Genomic DNA, 16,576 nt, shown 5'->3' on the forward strand with positions numbered 1-16,576 from the left:
CTGCCTACTTATCTATTTTTGTTTGATAAAAAGGAATATAAAGTGCAATACAAAGTTTACATGCATTTATGAAAAATAATTTGCTATAATACGAGAGCGAGTTCTGAAGCCATTGGAGTCTTGAATTGCCATCTGCGGCTGTCCATTCGGCAAAGTTGGTGTAGGCTGTTGAACACTGGGTGCAGTGTGGGGCTGTACATTCGGAGGGCATGGGTCATGTAGAATTCTGCTAAGGTTGTGAAGCGCCGCACATGCAGTGATTACTATGAGTGAGGTGTCTGTGTCAATTTGCAGCTACATCTGAAGGCACGGGAACCTCCTCTTCCAAATTCCAAACACACGTTCCACGCTGTTTCTTGTTTTTGCTTGTGACTTGTTGTACCAGAAAAAATAACTGCATTATTTCTCTTTGCCTTTATGTGTGTTGTTCGCAATCTGTGAATACAGTGGCACAGATCAAGGTTAGGAATTGCGTTTGATGTTACGTGACGTGTTATTTTCATTCTTTCTTTTAGACAGATTTCGCTTTTGACTAACGTTGCACGTTGGGCTTGTTGGTATGTCATGATGAAGGCAAAAGGCGTAGTGCATCAGAAATGGGACACAAGAAGAAGACGAACACAGAAAACACACATTTGGCGCCAAATGTGTGTGTTGTCTGTGTTGTTCTTCTTGTGTGTTTCTGATGCGCTGCGCCTTTTGCCTTCGGTTTTGAGTTTAGAGCTTTTGAAATTAATCGCAAGAACATTCTTGAAAATGAGCAAATAAAAAGTGTTTCAATTCTGTGTTGGCTCTTGTCTAACCTTGCATGTTCAGATATGTTGCTTTGCCTGCAGGAGCTTTTAAGTTTCTCAGGACACGCTTTCTTCTTCAAAATAATTTCGATATTCTGCTACACTGCTTCGTAGACATTAAAAACTATATTGCCTGTACTCTGGGGTGCCTTGGGCAGGATCCTTGAGAGGAGTCATCAGATATGACCTGCAGGCATAGCCCATGTCTCCGAGAATACCGGGGATGGCACCCGTCTCGTACAGCACTCTGGCGCGGCTGCTGTCGAAAATTCTGCTATCGTGTGCAGACCCTGGCCAGCTAGCCACTACATCATAAAATTGTAGGTCGGGCCCTGTGATTCCCTGCAAAATGGCAACTTCGTTAATAAAGGCGATATCCAAAATGCAATTACACATAGAGAAAATTCTGTAGAGGTGAACATTTTACCGTGGCAGCACAATGTGAACCGATTGACTGCTTGTAGACTTTTTGTCATAAGTAAAGCTCTACGATAACGCTCATATTAATTGTTCAATATGCACGAACACACTTGTTGAAACGTCAAGAAACCAGAGTACTAAAATAAAAGTAGATGCTACAATACTTTTGTCATTGTCAAAATGTAGCTCTGTGGTATGGTTATGCAGTTGAATCTCCATTACAAGATCATGACCGATACGAATCTTTGGCAAGTCCCGGCCCAAGTACATTAGCCTACAACATGCTAAATTTCTGATGTTGCAAACCGCTTGTCGCAAACCGCCGTCGCGTGATCTCTGGCGGTACGTGCGAGCGTGTATAATTAAGGAACGCGTGTCACCTTTCACCAAAATACATGAATACATGACGCAGTCTTTGCATAACAACGCAGTATCCCGACAAAGCCGACTTTAGCGATTATAAGCTTGCCGAATTTTCAGGTGTCCTTGCTCTCGTTGCATTAATCTACTTATTTTTTACATTCTTGTGTGATACAATTTTCAAGTGACAGAATTTTTTTTCTTGCGATGTCCCAAAATACACACATAATCGAGATTATACTGGATCAAAATACGAGGCGCTGCGATTTCATGGGAACTACGTTTTCCGATGCTGAGCAAGAACTTGCCGGTTCAAGTGGTGGCCGCGGTAGTTGTCGATGAGGACCGCGACATAGGTGGAGGTTAAGGTTACCCTCATAGCAAATTCGAAGCTTCGATAATTGTCGTAGCACAGATGTATACTGGCAGTGTGAAACCGCGTCGTAAATTAGCGGGGTGATTTACTTGTTGTTACGTCTGTTACATTTACAAAAACGTACTACGAGCTGCATTATGTACCGCTTCTGTTTGCATTTCGGTATCAAACCACCACTGCAATATTTGTAACGAGCACTCACCTGAACATTTATCGAAAAGTATCCTTTCCGGTTGCGGTACACCTCGGCGTGGTCACCACCGGGGCTCTTAATTGGCACATGGGTGCAATCAATGCACCCACTCACACCGGGAAACTTGCCTATGCTATAGAAATCTTGCATTACACCGCTCATTTTTGAAGCGGCGGGAAACTGCACAAGCACAGGAAATAGGCTTCTGGCGATCATAGTCGATACGTGTTCGATTACCCGTGACACCGTCAGCTGTGAAACATTCACTAGGTCGCCGGTCACAATTTGGAACGTGCCGGCTCCATAGAAGCGCAGTGTGATGAGCAGCTGCAGGAGAGGCGGCACAGGGAACCCACGTCCATCGGTGTTCTCCCGCAGAGGCAGCCTATCGAGCAGCTGCTGCACGGTCCTTTTTGTAAATCGATAACGGCACAAAAACTCGTAGTCGTCGTACACTTCCATGGGATTCAAGCGATCCCTGAGCACTCGCCGTGGCGGTGACGCGTATGAAAAGGCTGCCCCACGCATTAGTTCCTCATGACGCTCCAGATAGTTAACGAACTCCGCGAAGTTGTCGTCCATCGCCGCCATTTTGTATGTTTACAAGGGAGCGTTAAGGTAGGTTGGAGGCTACCTTAACCAAGCCTTACTTATCACGGCGATAAGTACGAGAAAAGTTCTGCGATAAGTACAAGGTTGGTTCTTGAAACGCGTTAAGGGCTGTTCGCTGACTTAAGTCATAAGTATAAGTTTGGTTTGTGAATACGGCGGTTAGAACCCCATAATTTCATTTTCTTTTTGCAGCAACCGGATGCGTCGCATCATGTACCAACAGTTACGTACGAGGGCACTAGCCTGCTGCAAGCAAGAGCCCTCCATGTGCAGCTTGAATCAATAGATCGACAAAGATGACCTTGTCCCTGCCCTGGCAACGCAGATTGCCCTGTACTGGGCATTTCACATTGTTTTTGCGCCAAAAGGTGCAAAAAAACATTTGACTTAATATGCCGCATGGTCGGCATTAACAGCGGTGTGCGGCCAACTCCGCTTGTGCGTGTGGCACACACGTTGCTGCAATGAAAGAAAAATAAAGTGTTCTGTTGTTTAAATTGTCTATACTTGGTGTTACAAGCACCCAAGCAGCGCTTGACCAAGCAGCTCTTGTTCTGTGTCTTAAAAGCATGTTCGAGATAAAAAAATTAATTCCAACCCAAGCAGCTCTGCTCATGTCTTGCGCCTCTGAAAGGCATGTTCGAGGCAAAAAATTAACCCCATAAGGAGTAACTAGAGATATGGAGGACTAAACTGTTGATTCCCTGGGGAGTAACTGGAAGGATGAACAGTTTGTCCTCAGAGAGTAATTGCAAGGACCAACATTTAGTCCTCGAGGAGGAACTGGTGGGACTAACAATTAATCTTTGGGGAGCAACAGGGGAGACTAACATTTCATCCTCCAGAGAGTAACTGGAGGGACCAAAAGTTAATCTCCAAGGGAGTAACTGGTAGGAGACTAACCGTTCGTCCCTTTGCCGTTGGTCCCTAAAGGGAGTAATGGTTGTGGCAACGCCATTAGTCCCTCAAAGGACTAACCCCTATACCCCCGTTAGTCTCTTTTGGCTTAAGAGTGTGGAGCACCCTCTTTCGGTTGTGTTCAGGCATGGTTTCCTAAAAATCAAGGACCTGAAAAGCTTCTTCCGCCCATCCACACTTCGGAAAGGGAGGAAGCTCAGCAGAGCGAAGTACGTGTACAATGTAAAAGAAGTTTCAGGTGTTATTTCAGCGCGCTGCAACTCGCAAGTACATCGAGCATCGTACGACATAGAGTTCGAGGCAAGCACTCCGACGTCCGTTCTCTAGCAAGTTGGGGCCACTACAGACCGCCTAAGAGAACACGAGTGCCACCTATCCTGCATGATCTGCAGAGGGGCCCACCTCACCGGGTCCACGGAGTGCACTGGAAAGTTCCGTAAGCTCCAGACCCGGGGGCAACAAACCAGGCACGACCCTCAACATCGAAAATTGGGAAGCAAGGCCAGCAACAGCGGCAACCACCGTAACAGAAGGCCGGAGATAAGAACACGTCTCAACATGCCTAAAGTCCCAAGATTTTCTGCCTAAAGTCCCAAGATTTTCTGCTCTTTTTTAAGTAGCAACATCTACCTGCGTCGGCCGCCATGTTCTTCCTAACCTCTTGAAGCAGCATATCTGCGTAGATAGCATTCGACCATGAACGGCCACTGCTGCACCACACAAGTGAAATATATGCTTCAGGCATGGGGCCAGACAACCAAATACGAACCCAGGAGCGGCTTAGTACTACTACAGTGTACTAAAAGGGGGCAGTGGGCTTACTCTCCGGCGGAGGCTATGCGATGCGGCGGCTCCACGAATGTTGCAAATATGAGCTTCTCCGATAGCCTGAGCGACGGCGCTGGCGTCGGTTTCAATGGAACGTGGGTGCGACGGCGCAGCTGCCCAGTGCCCACCCAGTGCCCGATCATATTAGTTGGAGTTGCTGAGCTGCGTTGTTTTTTCTGTGGAGGTCGTCACGTGGTTTTTTTTTTTCCTTCAGTGTTTTTTTTCGCACATAGCCTGCAAGAGATTAGCATGCCTTGCAGTAACTGAGCCATGCTGCGGCATCGACAAAACCACTGTTAGGCGCCTGGCTGCCAAACAGGCTATGTTTATGTGAAGGATGGGCCGAAGTTCTCCTTGTTTGGTGTCCTGAAGGATAAAAATAGGCGGAAAGAGTGGGAAAAGAACCTCCATAGAACGTCCCCTGGACGACACGAGCGCAGTATGCGAGCTCCATTTCGAGCCACGTTTTGTGCTCAACTCGAACGCAGTTCCTGATCACTGTGAATTGTTTTTCTTTTTATGCTTTAGTTAGGTAAGTTAGCGAAGTAAACTGCGAGGAATATACACTGGCCTCCTTACTGGAAGTTGACTCTCTCGAAGCATCAGGTGACAGAAATGAGTGCCGTCAAACTGCTGCTAGCGCTACTGCCACAGAGGCCACAACAAACGTGGTACCCCAGCTTTGCACGGGCCTGCGGGTTTCAAACGACCATAACCAGCACGTGGCCAGAAGCGACTCGAGGCTCACTTACCATATTGCGGGCTATGTTGCGCGGAAGTGTATTGTAAATTCCAGCACAAAATGCCAAGAATGCATAAAGCTGCTCACTATGACGCCACCAGGCGAAAGTTTTCAACTTGCCCGGCTAACAAACTTCTGGACCGAGGAGGCCTCCTTTATCCCTCCCTCCAGTCAGCTGTACGGCTTTGTGAAAATTCTAGAGGATCTTTTCACATAATGCTTTTCTCAGAGTGAGCTACACTCTGACAGCGTTATGGATATGCTGGAAGTTGCTAAGAGTAAGCTTTCCTTCGAAGTTGGCTGCAATGTGCACGCTCTGATTTAATTTGCAATGTGCATGATTTGATTTAACAAATGTGTGCCGGCGTAATGATGGTTAACAATAAACGCAGAAGGCTACTGTGAAGCATTGAACAACTAAAGTGGAACAATGAAATATTTAAGCCATATATACATATTCATTTTGGCTAAGCAAAGGCATAAACCTGGTTAGCATGCCTGATTTTTTTTTTTTTTTTTGAGCCCAGCTGGGAAGTATGCACGCACTGTTTTCTGTCTGACAAAATTTTACATTAGGTCGACACGGCATGAAACCGTTTTCAATTTTTTTTACGATTGCCTGATAATTCGGAAAATTCGAAGGCCCCTTCCGCATAAGCAACATCCGTCAACGACGACCTCTTTGCACAAAAGGTCTGAGTTAGGATAGGCAGCAAATTGCCCAAAAGTTGCCGTTTTCCTTTTCCACAAGGTACTATTATGGCAAATATCGTGTGGCCTAAACAAATATAGTGCTTGCTAAAGATATGTAGAGACTGTCAAGTATGCCAAAATTAAAAACAAATAAGAGTGTGAACTGCTTCGAACTGAAACCGACAGAAACGCAAGGAAAATCAAAGCTTCTGCTAGCAAAGCTTCCATTGAAGTTGGCAGTGGCGCCACCTCTTGGATGCGACGCTGACTGCGTCAGAGGAGCGGCTGAGTAAGCCCACTGCCCCCTTCTAGTACACTGTAGTACTACGCTGTTGAGGCCAAATGCGAAATTTGCCTTTACGGCGATGCCTGCCGCGTTGTACTGCGGTAGCGCAATACGACGCCTGCCGCGTTTCTAGCTGCGGTCGCGCCGACCACAGGAAATCCTTCGCACAAAGACAAAAAAAAAAAAAAAACACGCAGAGAAACATAATGCGTCTTCAGCCTGCCCTCAAGTTCGCTCGCAGCTGCATGCAAGTGACTGCGGAGGAACAGCGTTAGGAAGAACATGGCTGCCAAAATGAGCGCCGACCAATGAGATTCGTCGGCGGTGCTTCAAAGCTTGTCGCTACTTAAAGCAAAAAAATATCTAGGGACTTTCAACATACCAAGCCCGGACTGGGGGTGGGGGGGCTATTCTGTAAGACTCCACCTAGTGGACGGTCTATTTCGGCTGTTATTGACTGGCTGCAGCTGCATGAGCGAGCAGACTGGCTGGTGGCAGCGATTTTCCTACGCACCTCCTAGGGTGGGTATACAAACCCTCCTTGTTTTTGTCAAGGCATCCCCTTGATTCACAACGACTTTTCTTTATTTGGTTTTTACGCGTGACGGAAAGTTTTGTGTAACAGCACCGCAAGAAGGCCATATTTGTGTGAAAGGACACATTGTGCATAGCTTGCTTGTGATGGGAGACTGCAACACGAAAGTATCGCAAATACGACGTCCGCCCGGGCTTAAAAGCATCAGGGTCAGGGCACAAGCGTGGGAAGTGTGCAGCAAGGCGGTGTTGCCGCATGGTGACACCGAACAGAACACCGCATCCGACCCCGTCAACGGCAGTGACACGCCGTCTGGAAGGCCGCTATGGACAGCACCGAGCGAATAAGCCGGAACAGCATGCCGTGATTTCAGGCGCGACTGACGCGTGGATGGTGGGACGTGCGCGTCATTCTGACACGTGCCCAGCAGGATCCATCAGGAAATAGCGCCGCCGCGTGCTGCTACTTAGAGTAGAAAAAAACGCCTCACGCGGCGCGTACGCGCCCACCAGTCAGATTTCAGAGTGCAGTCACGTGGCATTTTGGTTTTGCCACCAGATAGCCCTGCTCTCCGCGCATTTCGGCAGAACCTCTTTGGCGTAACTTCTTTTCTTTTTCGTGGCAGAACTGGCGCACGCATCGAAGGAAACACGTGCTGCACATGTTCGTTCACGCATCGTGTTCACCCAAAATGGAAAAAGCAACCTTCAACGAGGCCCTAAACTGTAGCAATCGCCTCCTCTGCTCGGTAGTAAGCGGCCAACACTCCATTTTCTACGTGAAGTTGTAAGCATGCGGAAGGTACATAGTCGCAGTTTCGCACACAATCTTGCTGTTTGAAATGAAGCTTGATAAATAAACTTGGAAAAGAAATGTCGCTGTCTAATTACACAGCGATCATTTTTATTGTAGCGTTGTGTATATTAAGGGCATATTATATATGCGGTAACAGAGACAATTTGTCATTGGGAGCTATGTTGTCTGGCAACCCGGAAAACGCGCGCGCCACTCCATTTTTTCGTGCGGGTGCTCGCACGTCAGCGGCAACCCAGGCGTTTACCGCGCGTCGCGTTTCGCTATGAGCAAAAAACGCGCCATGCGGTTCTAGATTATGGCGCGCACGTCGGAGAAAGAGAAAAAGATGCTTCTAGAACAAACACCTAGGCGCGCGCGCCAGCGAACATGTCCCAGCCGCGGTGCCAGCAAACGGGCCCAGCCTTCCTCCTCCCCGTGACCTTGGCGAAGAGGCGCGCGCCGGCGGGAGGCCCAAGAAGACTTGTTTCGTGACAGCCAACTGGAGCAGACGTGTTGCAGATGGGCTCCTGCCCCACCCTGATAAGCTGCGAGTCGTCCCTCTCCGCCAACGCCGGTTGCTATTGCGCCTCCAGCTGCCTTGGTTGCCTCCCGCCAACTGGCCCGATGGGTTCGCCGCCGCCTGCGTGTACGTACTCCCATGCTTTCTGGCCCGCCGCTCCTGAGCCCAGCCGCTAAGCCGGTTTCCAGTCGGACTCTGCCTGCGCGGCCCTGCCGCGCCAGGCTCTCTGACTGTCAACCGCCGCCCCGACTGCTGAAATGGCCACCGGAGATTCGCCAGATGAGGCGGGCCCTTCCAGCGGTCACCAACTCACACCATCCATGGTCAACCTCCCTGACGAAGACTCCGATATGGATTCTCGTGATTACTTCTCCCAAGACCCAGGCCTCTTGACATCATCGTCCGATCCGGCTGCGAGCTTCCCTACCTACGGTCCCGTGTGGGAATACTCTCTCAGCAAGCATCGGGCGAAGAAGCTTCGCAGGGCCGCCTGGGATGCCCAGACCTCCTCATCATCGGGTGCAGCCATATCCGTGAGTGGCACTCCGTCCAATTCCAACGTCCCGTCCCCAGACATAACCCGAAAGCCCGGACCTTGTCGCCTTGGGCTGCCACCCCTACCAAAGAGAGATCTGAAGATAGTCATCCGGCCGACGAGAGGACTAGCCCTCAAGCAATACTCCAACCACGCTATCTCGGCAGCAACTGTCATGTCCTGCCAGAACCTCACCCATGTGGAGGGGAAATACGCCGTGTGCCCCCACATGGGTTAAATCATCCTGATAGTCAGCACCCCACACGAGGAGGCTGCTGACGAGATCTGCCAACTCACCCACCTGAAGCTGGCAACCAAGCCCACCCGGTGAGAGCGTACGTCCCGTTCTCGGCGCAAACCATCAGAGGCATCATTCACGGACTCGACCCCAAGAACACAAGAGAAACCCTCATGAAAGGACTGTGGGTGTGGGACACCAGCATCAAGATCCTAGACGCCCGCATCTTGGGCTCATCTACAACAGCGCTGCTCTCCATAGACAGCCCCCACCTGCCCAGGCTGGTCTATTCACGGCGGATGTGAATGCCCATGCCACCACCAGTTTAGGCAGGCCCGGCAGTTCTGCCAGATGTTTATGCAGTCAGGACATCGTCCGAACGTGTGTCCAAACCCCAACACGCCGGTTTGCCGCCAGTGCGGCATGCAGAACCCCCCCCCCCCCAATGTCTGCGAGCCGAAGTGTGGACTCTGCGGTGGTCAGCACAAAAATGGCACCAAGGAATGCAGTAAGAGACAGAGGCCCCCCGTATTCTGAAACGCTCCTCACCTCAGAAAATTTCCTTACCTTACGTGAGGAGCCCTTCATGCCTCCTTACCTCAAGGAGCTCCTTCAGGGCTCCAGTGTATTGTAAAAGCTTTCTTCAACGTTCCTTTGGAAAGGGCCTCCTCAGTGAGGTAACGTGCGTATTTCACGAGTCTTGGTTCGAGGGTAGATGTGAAATATTAACTAAACATTCACTTTCAATTTTTGCAGATCGTACCCTGGAACTAAGCAGCACCGACTATTTGTACCTGGATTCTGCAAATGCAAGATCCCCATTACCTGCAGTCCCTACTGAGGGCTGATCTGAGCCTGCGCAACCCACGCAGCAAGCCTCTCAGCAGACTCAATGCACTGCAACCCAGTCAGCATCTCAAGAAACAGCGGTTAGCTGCCGTGCATTCTTGTCAGCTGTCTGTGGCAGCGCTTCGTAAAGCGCAGTGGCCACACGCTCTCGTGTTTCCTTTCGTATTGCTTCTACATGTACTTGCGCAGCACTTTAATTTAGAACTTCCAAAGCCTAGGTAGACTTTTTGTTCTGATAGCAATTACATGGTCACTCCAGGCGAATTTCTGCCATCATCGTCGTGAGGTTCCGTAACGGCGATAAAATCGTCACCGCGCCGTATCCTATGCGAGTGAAAGCATGCGAGGGTGAGCCAGCGATCGCAGCTCAATCTTGCGCAGGCAAGGGAAGCGAGAAGGAAACGCGCCGTCTTCCGTAGCGCGCAACGCTCCAGGGGAAGAGTAGGGAGGTGGGAGGGGGGTCGCTTTCTACACCGCGCGGCCACACAAAGAAAGTGCCGGTGGTCTGCGTCCCCGACCCAGATGGCTTTCAAGATACAGCAGCCCGCTCGGGCACGCGCAGCCGCCTGGGCCGCCCGGAGTAGAAAGCACCCCACTTCCCTATCCTCCCCCCTTCGCCTTGGGCGGGCCCGAAGGTCAATTCGCTCGATGTCGTGCTTCCTCACTCCACCATTTTGACAGCGAGTAGAGTTTCTGTGGTCATTGAGTGAGATGTGTTCATGCTTGCTTGTACGCGCATGACACCATGCGTGTTCATTTAGTTAGTATGCTTATGTTTACAAGTTTATACGGCCGATAAAACTACTACCCTTACTTCGTACAGCTGTCCACTAATTTGCTATTGCAATCCATGCTTCGCCTTTCGGGCGAAAGTGCAATTTCTTTAGCCGCACGGAGCGGAAAAAAAAGTAAAGCTGTCTAGAGGTGTTGCTACAGACAGTGCCTATGACGGTGGCTCGGCGGGTTGCGACACTGAAACAAGAGTTGGACTCACTCGTCGAGTAGCGTTGAAAGTCTCTCTTTTCGCCTCGCAACGTTTCTGACGCAAACAAGTTCCCGTTGTGGATCTGTGTTTACTTGTGTTTATTTGTGCTTACGCAAGTGCATCACGTAAACACATGCATGCTACATCTACAAGTTATTTTAAAAAGTGGTTTCTCAAACGTTCACAAAACGTTCATTCCTTTGTGCAGGTGTGCACGAATCATTTTGACGCTTCATGCATCGAGGACGACGACATTGTACACGGATCCAAGAACAGGAAAAGGCTCACCTTGATGAGCTCAGAGCACAAATGCCAGTTATTGGTAATGTTGGCGGGTATTGTGTGCACACTGCAATGAAAGTTCTCAAGTGCGAAAGCTGCCGAGGGCACTTGGTCGTTACTGGCAATGAGACCGAAACGGAAGAGGACATCCATTCCTTAATCACACAACTGGACCGAGGTGGCCTCAAATTTCCCTCTGCCCTTGTGATTACAGTAGGCACATGGAGGTTGTAGTTACAAAGCTTATTTCACAAAGTACCTCCACACAGTTTCTCCATGGACCAAACCAAAGGAATGTCGTTCGGCAACTGACACTAGACTCTGCCGAAGCTTGAGGACATAGATGCATGTGATAATGGGCACACCTACGAGCTCCTTGTCACATTGGTCACAAGCTGTGCAGCAAACATAATGCTTAACAACTACAGCAAGCAAAGGAACGATCTTCTACGCATTAGAAAAGGATATAATGCAAAAAACAGAAAAGCCCAAATCTCTCATGGTAAGTAATTTTCCACATGTCGTACTCTGCGCATCTATTCGTGTCAAATTGCGCTGGGGGTATTTTATTTCACAGTCCTGACGTGATTTATTTAGCATGCTTCTGCCTGTTGTAGAGCAATGGACCTTGTTTTCTGCCTATTTTCTAGCCCTCAGTTTATATGGCAGTACATAGCTTTTATATCTTTTTTTACGTTTTCTTGGCATTTCAATGTGATGTGCTCTTTTCCCTATTGAACTGCCTGAGTGCCTGCTGTGGTTGTTGAATGGCCCATTTTTGGTGCATTGCAGCTGTGTATGCTTTCCTTCTGCACTTTGAATACAGATAAATTATGGTGCAATGTGATTTGTGTGTAGGGATTCCTTGGACATGCCTCTACAGTACAATAAGTAGTTTTGTTTGTGTCATTTATTTATTCTGCTATAGTCCACAATTTCGTCACCAGTGTGTTTTATGTATTTTGAATTTTTGGCATGTATTTGAACCTACAATTCAATGTGCTGTGTTATGCCATTGAAGTGAACTCTCCTACTGTGATAAGTGAATGGTGTATTTTCCTTTAACCTACAATTTACATGGGAGTATGCTTTTAATGTTGCAACTTTTGGACATTTTTTTTTTTTGGCACTACAATGTGTTATGTTTTGTTTTCTCTCATTCAACTGAGACCCATACAGCGCCTACTTGGACAAAAGAATAGAAAGAAATTAATCTCCAATTTGATGTACTGTGTGTGTCTTATTAGCGCAATAACTTGTTTTCTCTGCCAGTCATTAATTATTTTGTGCTGCGCAGTTTATATGGCAACATGTTGTGTCTGCTGTACTTTTGGCATATTTTCAGCATTACAATGCAATATCTTTTGCTGTCCGTCATCTACTTGAGCCGCGAACAGTGTGCACATGGATAAATATGTATACCTGTATACAGATGGCGTCTGGCTGTGACAAATAAATATGTATTATTCAATTCATGATATTTATTATTTGTCGTTACCCTGATCAATTGGGAGGATCTGGCGGTCGAGGAACCTCATCTGAGGCAGAAGTTGCCGTGAGGTGCACACGCGGCAAGCGCTCCCGTCCAGTCAAGGTCGGCCGGCGCCATCGTGATGTGACGTCTTCTTTCTGGGGTTTTACGTGCCAAACCCAGTTCTGATTATGAGGCACGCCGTAGTGGAGGGCTACTGATTAATTTTGACCACCTGGGGTTCTTTAACGTGCACTACCACGCAAATACACGGGCGTTTTTGCATTTCGTTTACATCGAAATGCGGCCGCCGTGGCTGGGATTCCATCCCGCGATCTCGTGCTCAGCAGCGCAATGCCTTAGCTGACTGAGTCACCACGGCGGGTGTGATGTGATCACGTGACGCACAGGCCTGAAAGGCTGTCTAAGAGGTACAGTATTGGTTAGACTCCCAATGGCTGAAGTTGTTTTCTTGTCCACTTTGTTATTAACTTATCATTTGTACACTTCCATTAAAGCTACAAATAATTTTCCCTATGCATTCCTTAATATCTGTTGGCTTCATGTAAATGCATTGGAAGGGTACATATCAACCTCACATTTCTGGTCATTCCTTGCTTGTCTTTAAATAAAAATGCTTAAGTATTCAATTTTATATATGCAGTCAGCTTTCTTTTTTCTGGACATAATCACTCTATGCATTTGCAATAACACTCAGGCATATGCCACATAAAGCTCTTAGAAGCAACAAAGGCACACATGTGCAACTTGCAAGAAAGCCCTTTCATTGAAAGTGACTATGTGACGATGCAGCATTGAATTGCTCCTATATACCGTATTTTCCGGTGTATCAGACGCGTTCTTTTTCTGAATTTTTTCGTCGATGCGTCATAAAGGGGTGCAACTTATGTACTTTTTTTTTTCTTAGGAAAAACTGCCGTCAAAATCAGATTTGATGTTATGGCCACGCAAAGTGTGCTGGTTGACTTAATTGCTACGGGTTCTGTGCACGCTATCCAGGTGCAGGGTTCTTCTCGTGATCGAGTTCCCGAGCGCCGTGCGAGAAGGACGGAGCAACAACGCGAACGGCAGCAGGCCGACCGCGAGTGGACCGACCCCGAAGTCGTCGCATCTGCAGATCGCTGTCAGGATACGGCGAGCACCGCTGCGCAAACTACGCAGTTGCTACCAGAGTACAAGCTGCCCCCGCTTCCTCCCGCGCTGCCTTCCCGCTTTCCTCCCTAGTACGCGATTCGGCTCACTGTCGCAAGCTTTCACTTGCACATACAGCATACGGCGCGCGGGGACGATGTTATCACTCTTGGACTTTATATGGAACATCGCGGCAACCATGATGGCAGAAATCCGCCTGGAGTGGAAATATATGGCACCCATACGCTTGCGCATGACCCGCGTTCACGGAGTGAAACGTCAATGTGATTTTTTTTTTAATCACTTACAGAACGAACAGGTGCGTCTTATACACCGGTGCGACTTACATACGTTTTTCCCGGAAAAACTGCCGTTTTGAGAGGGGTGCGTCTTATACAAAGGTGCGAGTTATAGACCCGAAAATACGGTACTGTGAAGCCATTATTTTTGTGTGGGGATAGATCAACATCTGAAATTCAAGGTAACAAGGAATTATTTTCATTTCCATTGCACATATCCAAACAGTGCGCATTGTTATGCTGATCACAAAGCTTCTGCATGAACTCAAGGCATGTGACAATTTTCGTTGCACTGGTAAGTTTATAAAAACATGGATGTATTTTGCAAGAGTGCACATGCTGTGTACTTATAAATCTATACGATGCTGAATTTTTCTGTCACTTTCTCTATAGTATAATCTTACATACTCAAATGCTTGAATTTCTTCCGCTAAATCCTAAGTCGGCCTCTGCAACAATCGTGAGTGACATAGTCCATGTCTCGCGCCTTAAACCGTACCATTCTCAGCCCGGGCCCTAATTGCACCGGGACGGTGCTTCTGCTGCCGGCGGTTAATGTCACGAGCGGCGATCCTGTGGTCGGTGCTTGGACGATGACGACGGCGTGGCTTTCTGGTGTGCACGCACTCTCCTGAACGATTCCTGTAGCGTTGTGCGCCCTTACCTTGTAAATATATCCATTGTATATATATTCTCCCCGTAACAATAATATACAGTGAACCTGGTAACTGAGTAGTAGTGCTCTCTGTACGTAAAATTATAGGAATGTTATTTTGCCAGTGCACTTGTGCAAAGAGGATAAAGTTACTATAAATGAAAATTGGTGCATCACTTCTTTAATGGGAAATAATTTTACTTCCATGCAGGCTTAGGCATGAGCGACATCTATAGAGTTGTCCTTGCTGTTGAAGGAGCCGAGTTCATCACTACCAGCAACATTGAGAAGGGCATGGGCCTTCATGTTCAACATCGCTTATCCTCCTAGCTGCCCTCTCACGATGGAGTTTTTGCAGAGGTAAATAAGCACGATAGTGCAGTATCAAAGCTCCCCTTTACAAATGTTGGCATTTCAATGAAAATGACCAATTCCCTTCAAGTAATGACCATTAATTAAAATCCTTACTATGACCAAGTACTGCAGGCAACAGGAAATTCACCTGTAGGCAGCTTCCAAGTATTATTCTTGTCTGGGTATGTAGTTCAAGGTGAACCGTTGAAGCCTCATTTCCTTTTTCATGCATTTGTATAGCTAGTGAGTTCTGTATGACAGCATAAGGCACAACTAGGTAGCACTTGTGAATGTCATGCATTAGCTCACAATTCATACAAGTTTATTCCTGTGGTGGTGTGTTCTTGCCAGTGAAAATGAAGAGAGCCATATCCCTTTTAGGGTACAACCTCGTTATATAGATTAGGTTTCACTTGATTTATTCTTTAGGATTGTTAAACAAGAAAGAAGTTCAGGGGAACATGGAGGTTTGAAGTGATGAGATATTGTTAAACAGGGAATATTGTTGGAGTCAACGTTTCGACAAAAGGGTGAAGACAAGTCCTCCTGTGGGAACGTTGGCTCTGGTGACATTCCCTGCTCAATTTCTCACAACTTAAAATTTGCTAATAACATATTGTGACAAGGTGATCCTGTATTCTAAAATAAAGCGTTTATTGAAGTAACAGCCCTTTAAGCACAAAGCTGGGTAGTAACTTACACAGTAAAATCTCGGTGATATGAATCTCGCGGGGTCGCGTGAAATGTTTGTATCACCCGAAATTCGTATCATGAAAACATATACAATATCAAGAAAAAATGAATTTATTTTTTGTAGAAAAAATTCCTAATAGTGGAACCCTGTTGATACGTTCGTCGCTGCTGCGTTTTTCCGGCTGCTGAGTCGCGTTTTTGAGGTCACTACCTAAATCCTACATTTACTTCCATGTATTAAGTTCCCTGTGATACGTCGCCAATCTGCATCATAAAAATTATCAGGGCCACATAAAAAGGTCGTTCAAAGTAGCAACTGAGGAAGCTCCACACGGCATATTTGCAGATGCTGCTGGAGCTGTTAAGAGGGCAGGATAAGCGAAAACTCTGAAAAAAAAAAAAATCTAAATATGAAAGTAAATTGTTTTATGCATCTTTTCCAGTATTACACTTCATCCTGCACAATTTATATCAACCTAAAAGCAATGCGACCAGGAACACGCCTTGCCCCCTTTTATGGACGCTGCGTTTTCGTAGCTTTTTCTTCGTAAATCTACAAAAACCATGAAATTTCCCATTTTAGCTGCAAGAAAAAGCTGTCTGGCAGCAATCTAAGTTGTTAGCCAAGACAAGCACGGGACGCTGTTTCGCGGCTTTCACGTGTTTTCTATGTGTTGAGCATTTGGTCTGGTTTATGTGCTGTGTCTTCCACGAAAACAAACTATTATTGCATGTGTTAATTTTTTGTTTACATGTGAATTTTTGTTTACATGTTTATATGTAGACCGAAGATATTTCAGAAGTGTCAGTTCCATGGAAATCAGTATACTTCGTACGCTGAATGAATACTCTTCCGGAAGGCCCTGGAATACCAGCAGCAGACCCGATCAGCTCCTTAAGGTCGAAGCTTTCTGCATCGCCGCAAGAAGAAACATCAGATCTGCGCGATACCAATAATGCCCTTGTGGACATGAACATACTTATCAGTAAT

General features: G+C 47.2%; 1 protein-coding gene across 1 annotated transcript; it reads right to left on the reverse strand.

Moving 5' to 3' along the window:
* Positions 1–1,772: 1,772 nt before the first annotated feature.
* On the reverse strand, positions 1,773–3,728 carry LOC119462404 (putative nuclease HARBI1). Its single transcript, XM_049672820.1, has one exon. It carries the CDS (start codon positions 2,732–2,734, stop codon positions 2,036–2,038), a length of 699 nt encoding a protein of 232 aa, XP_049528777.1. The 5' UTR covers positions 2,735–3,728; the 3' UTR covers positions 1,773–2,035.
* Between the last annotated feature and the right edge of the window lie 12,848 nt (positions 3,729–16,576).

This window comes from Dermacentor silvarum, chromosome 8 (assembly GCF_013339745.2).
Source record: "Dermacentor silvarum isolate Dsil-2018 chromosome 8, BIME_Dsil_1.4, whole genome shotgun sequence".
Classification (NCBI taxonomy): Eukaryota; Metazoa; Arthropoda; class Arachnida; order Ixodida; family Ixodidae; genus Dermacentor; species Dermacentor silvarum.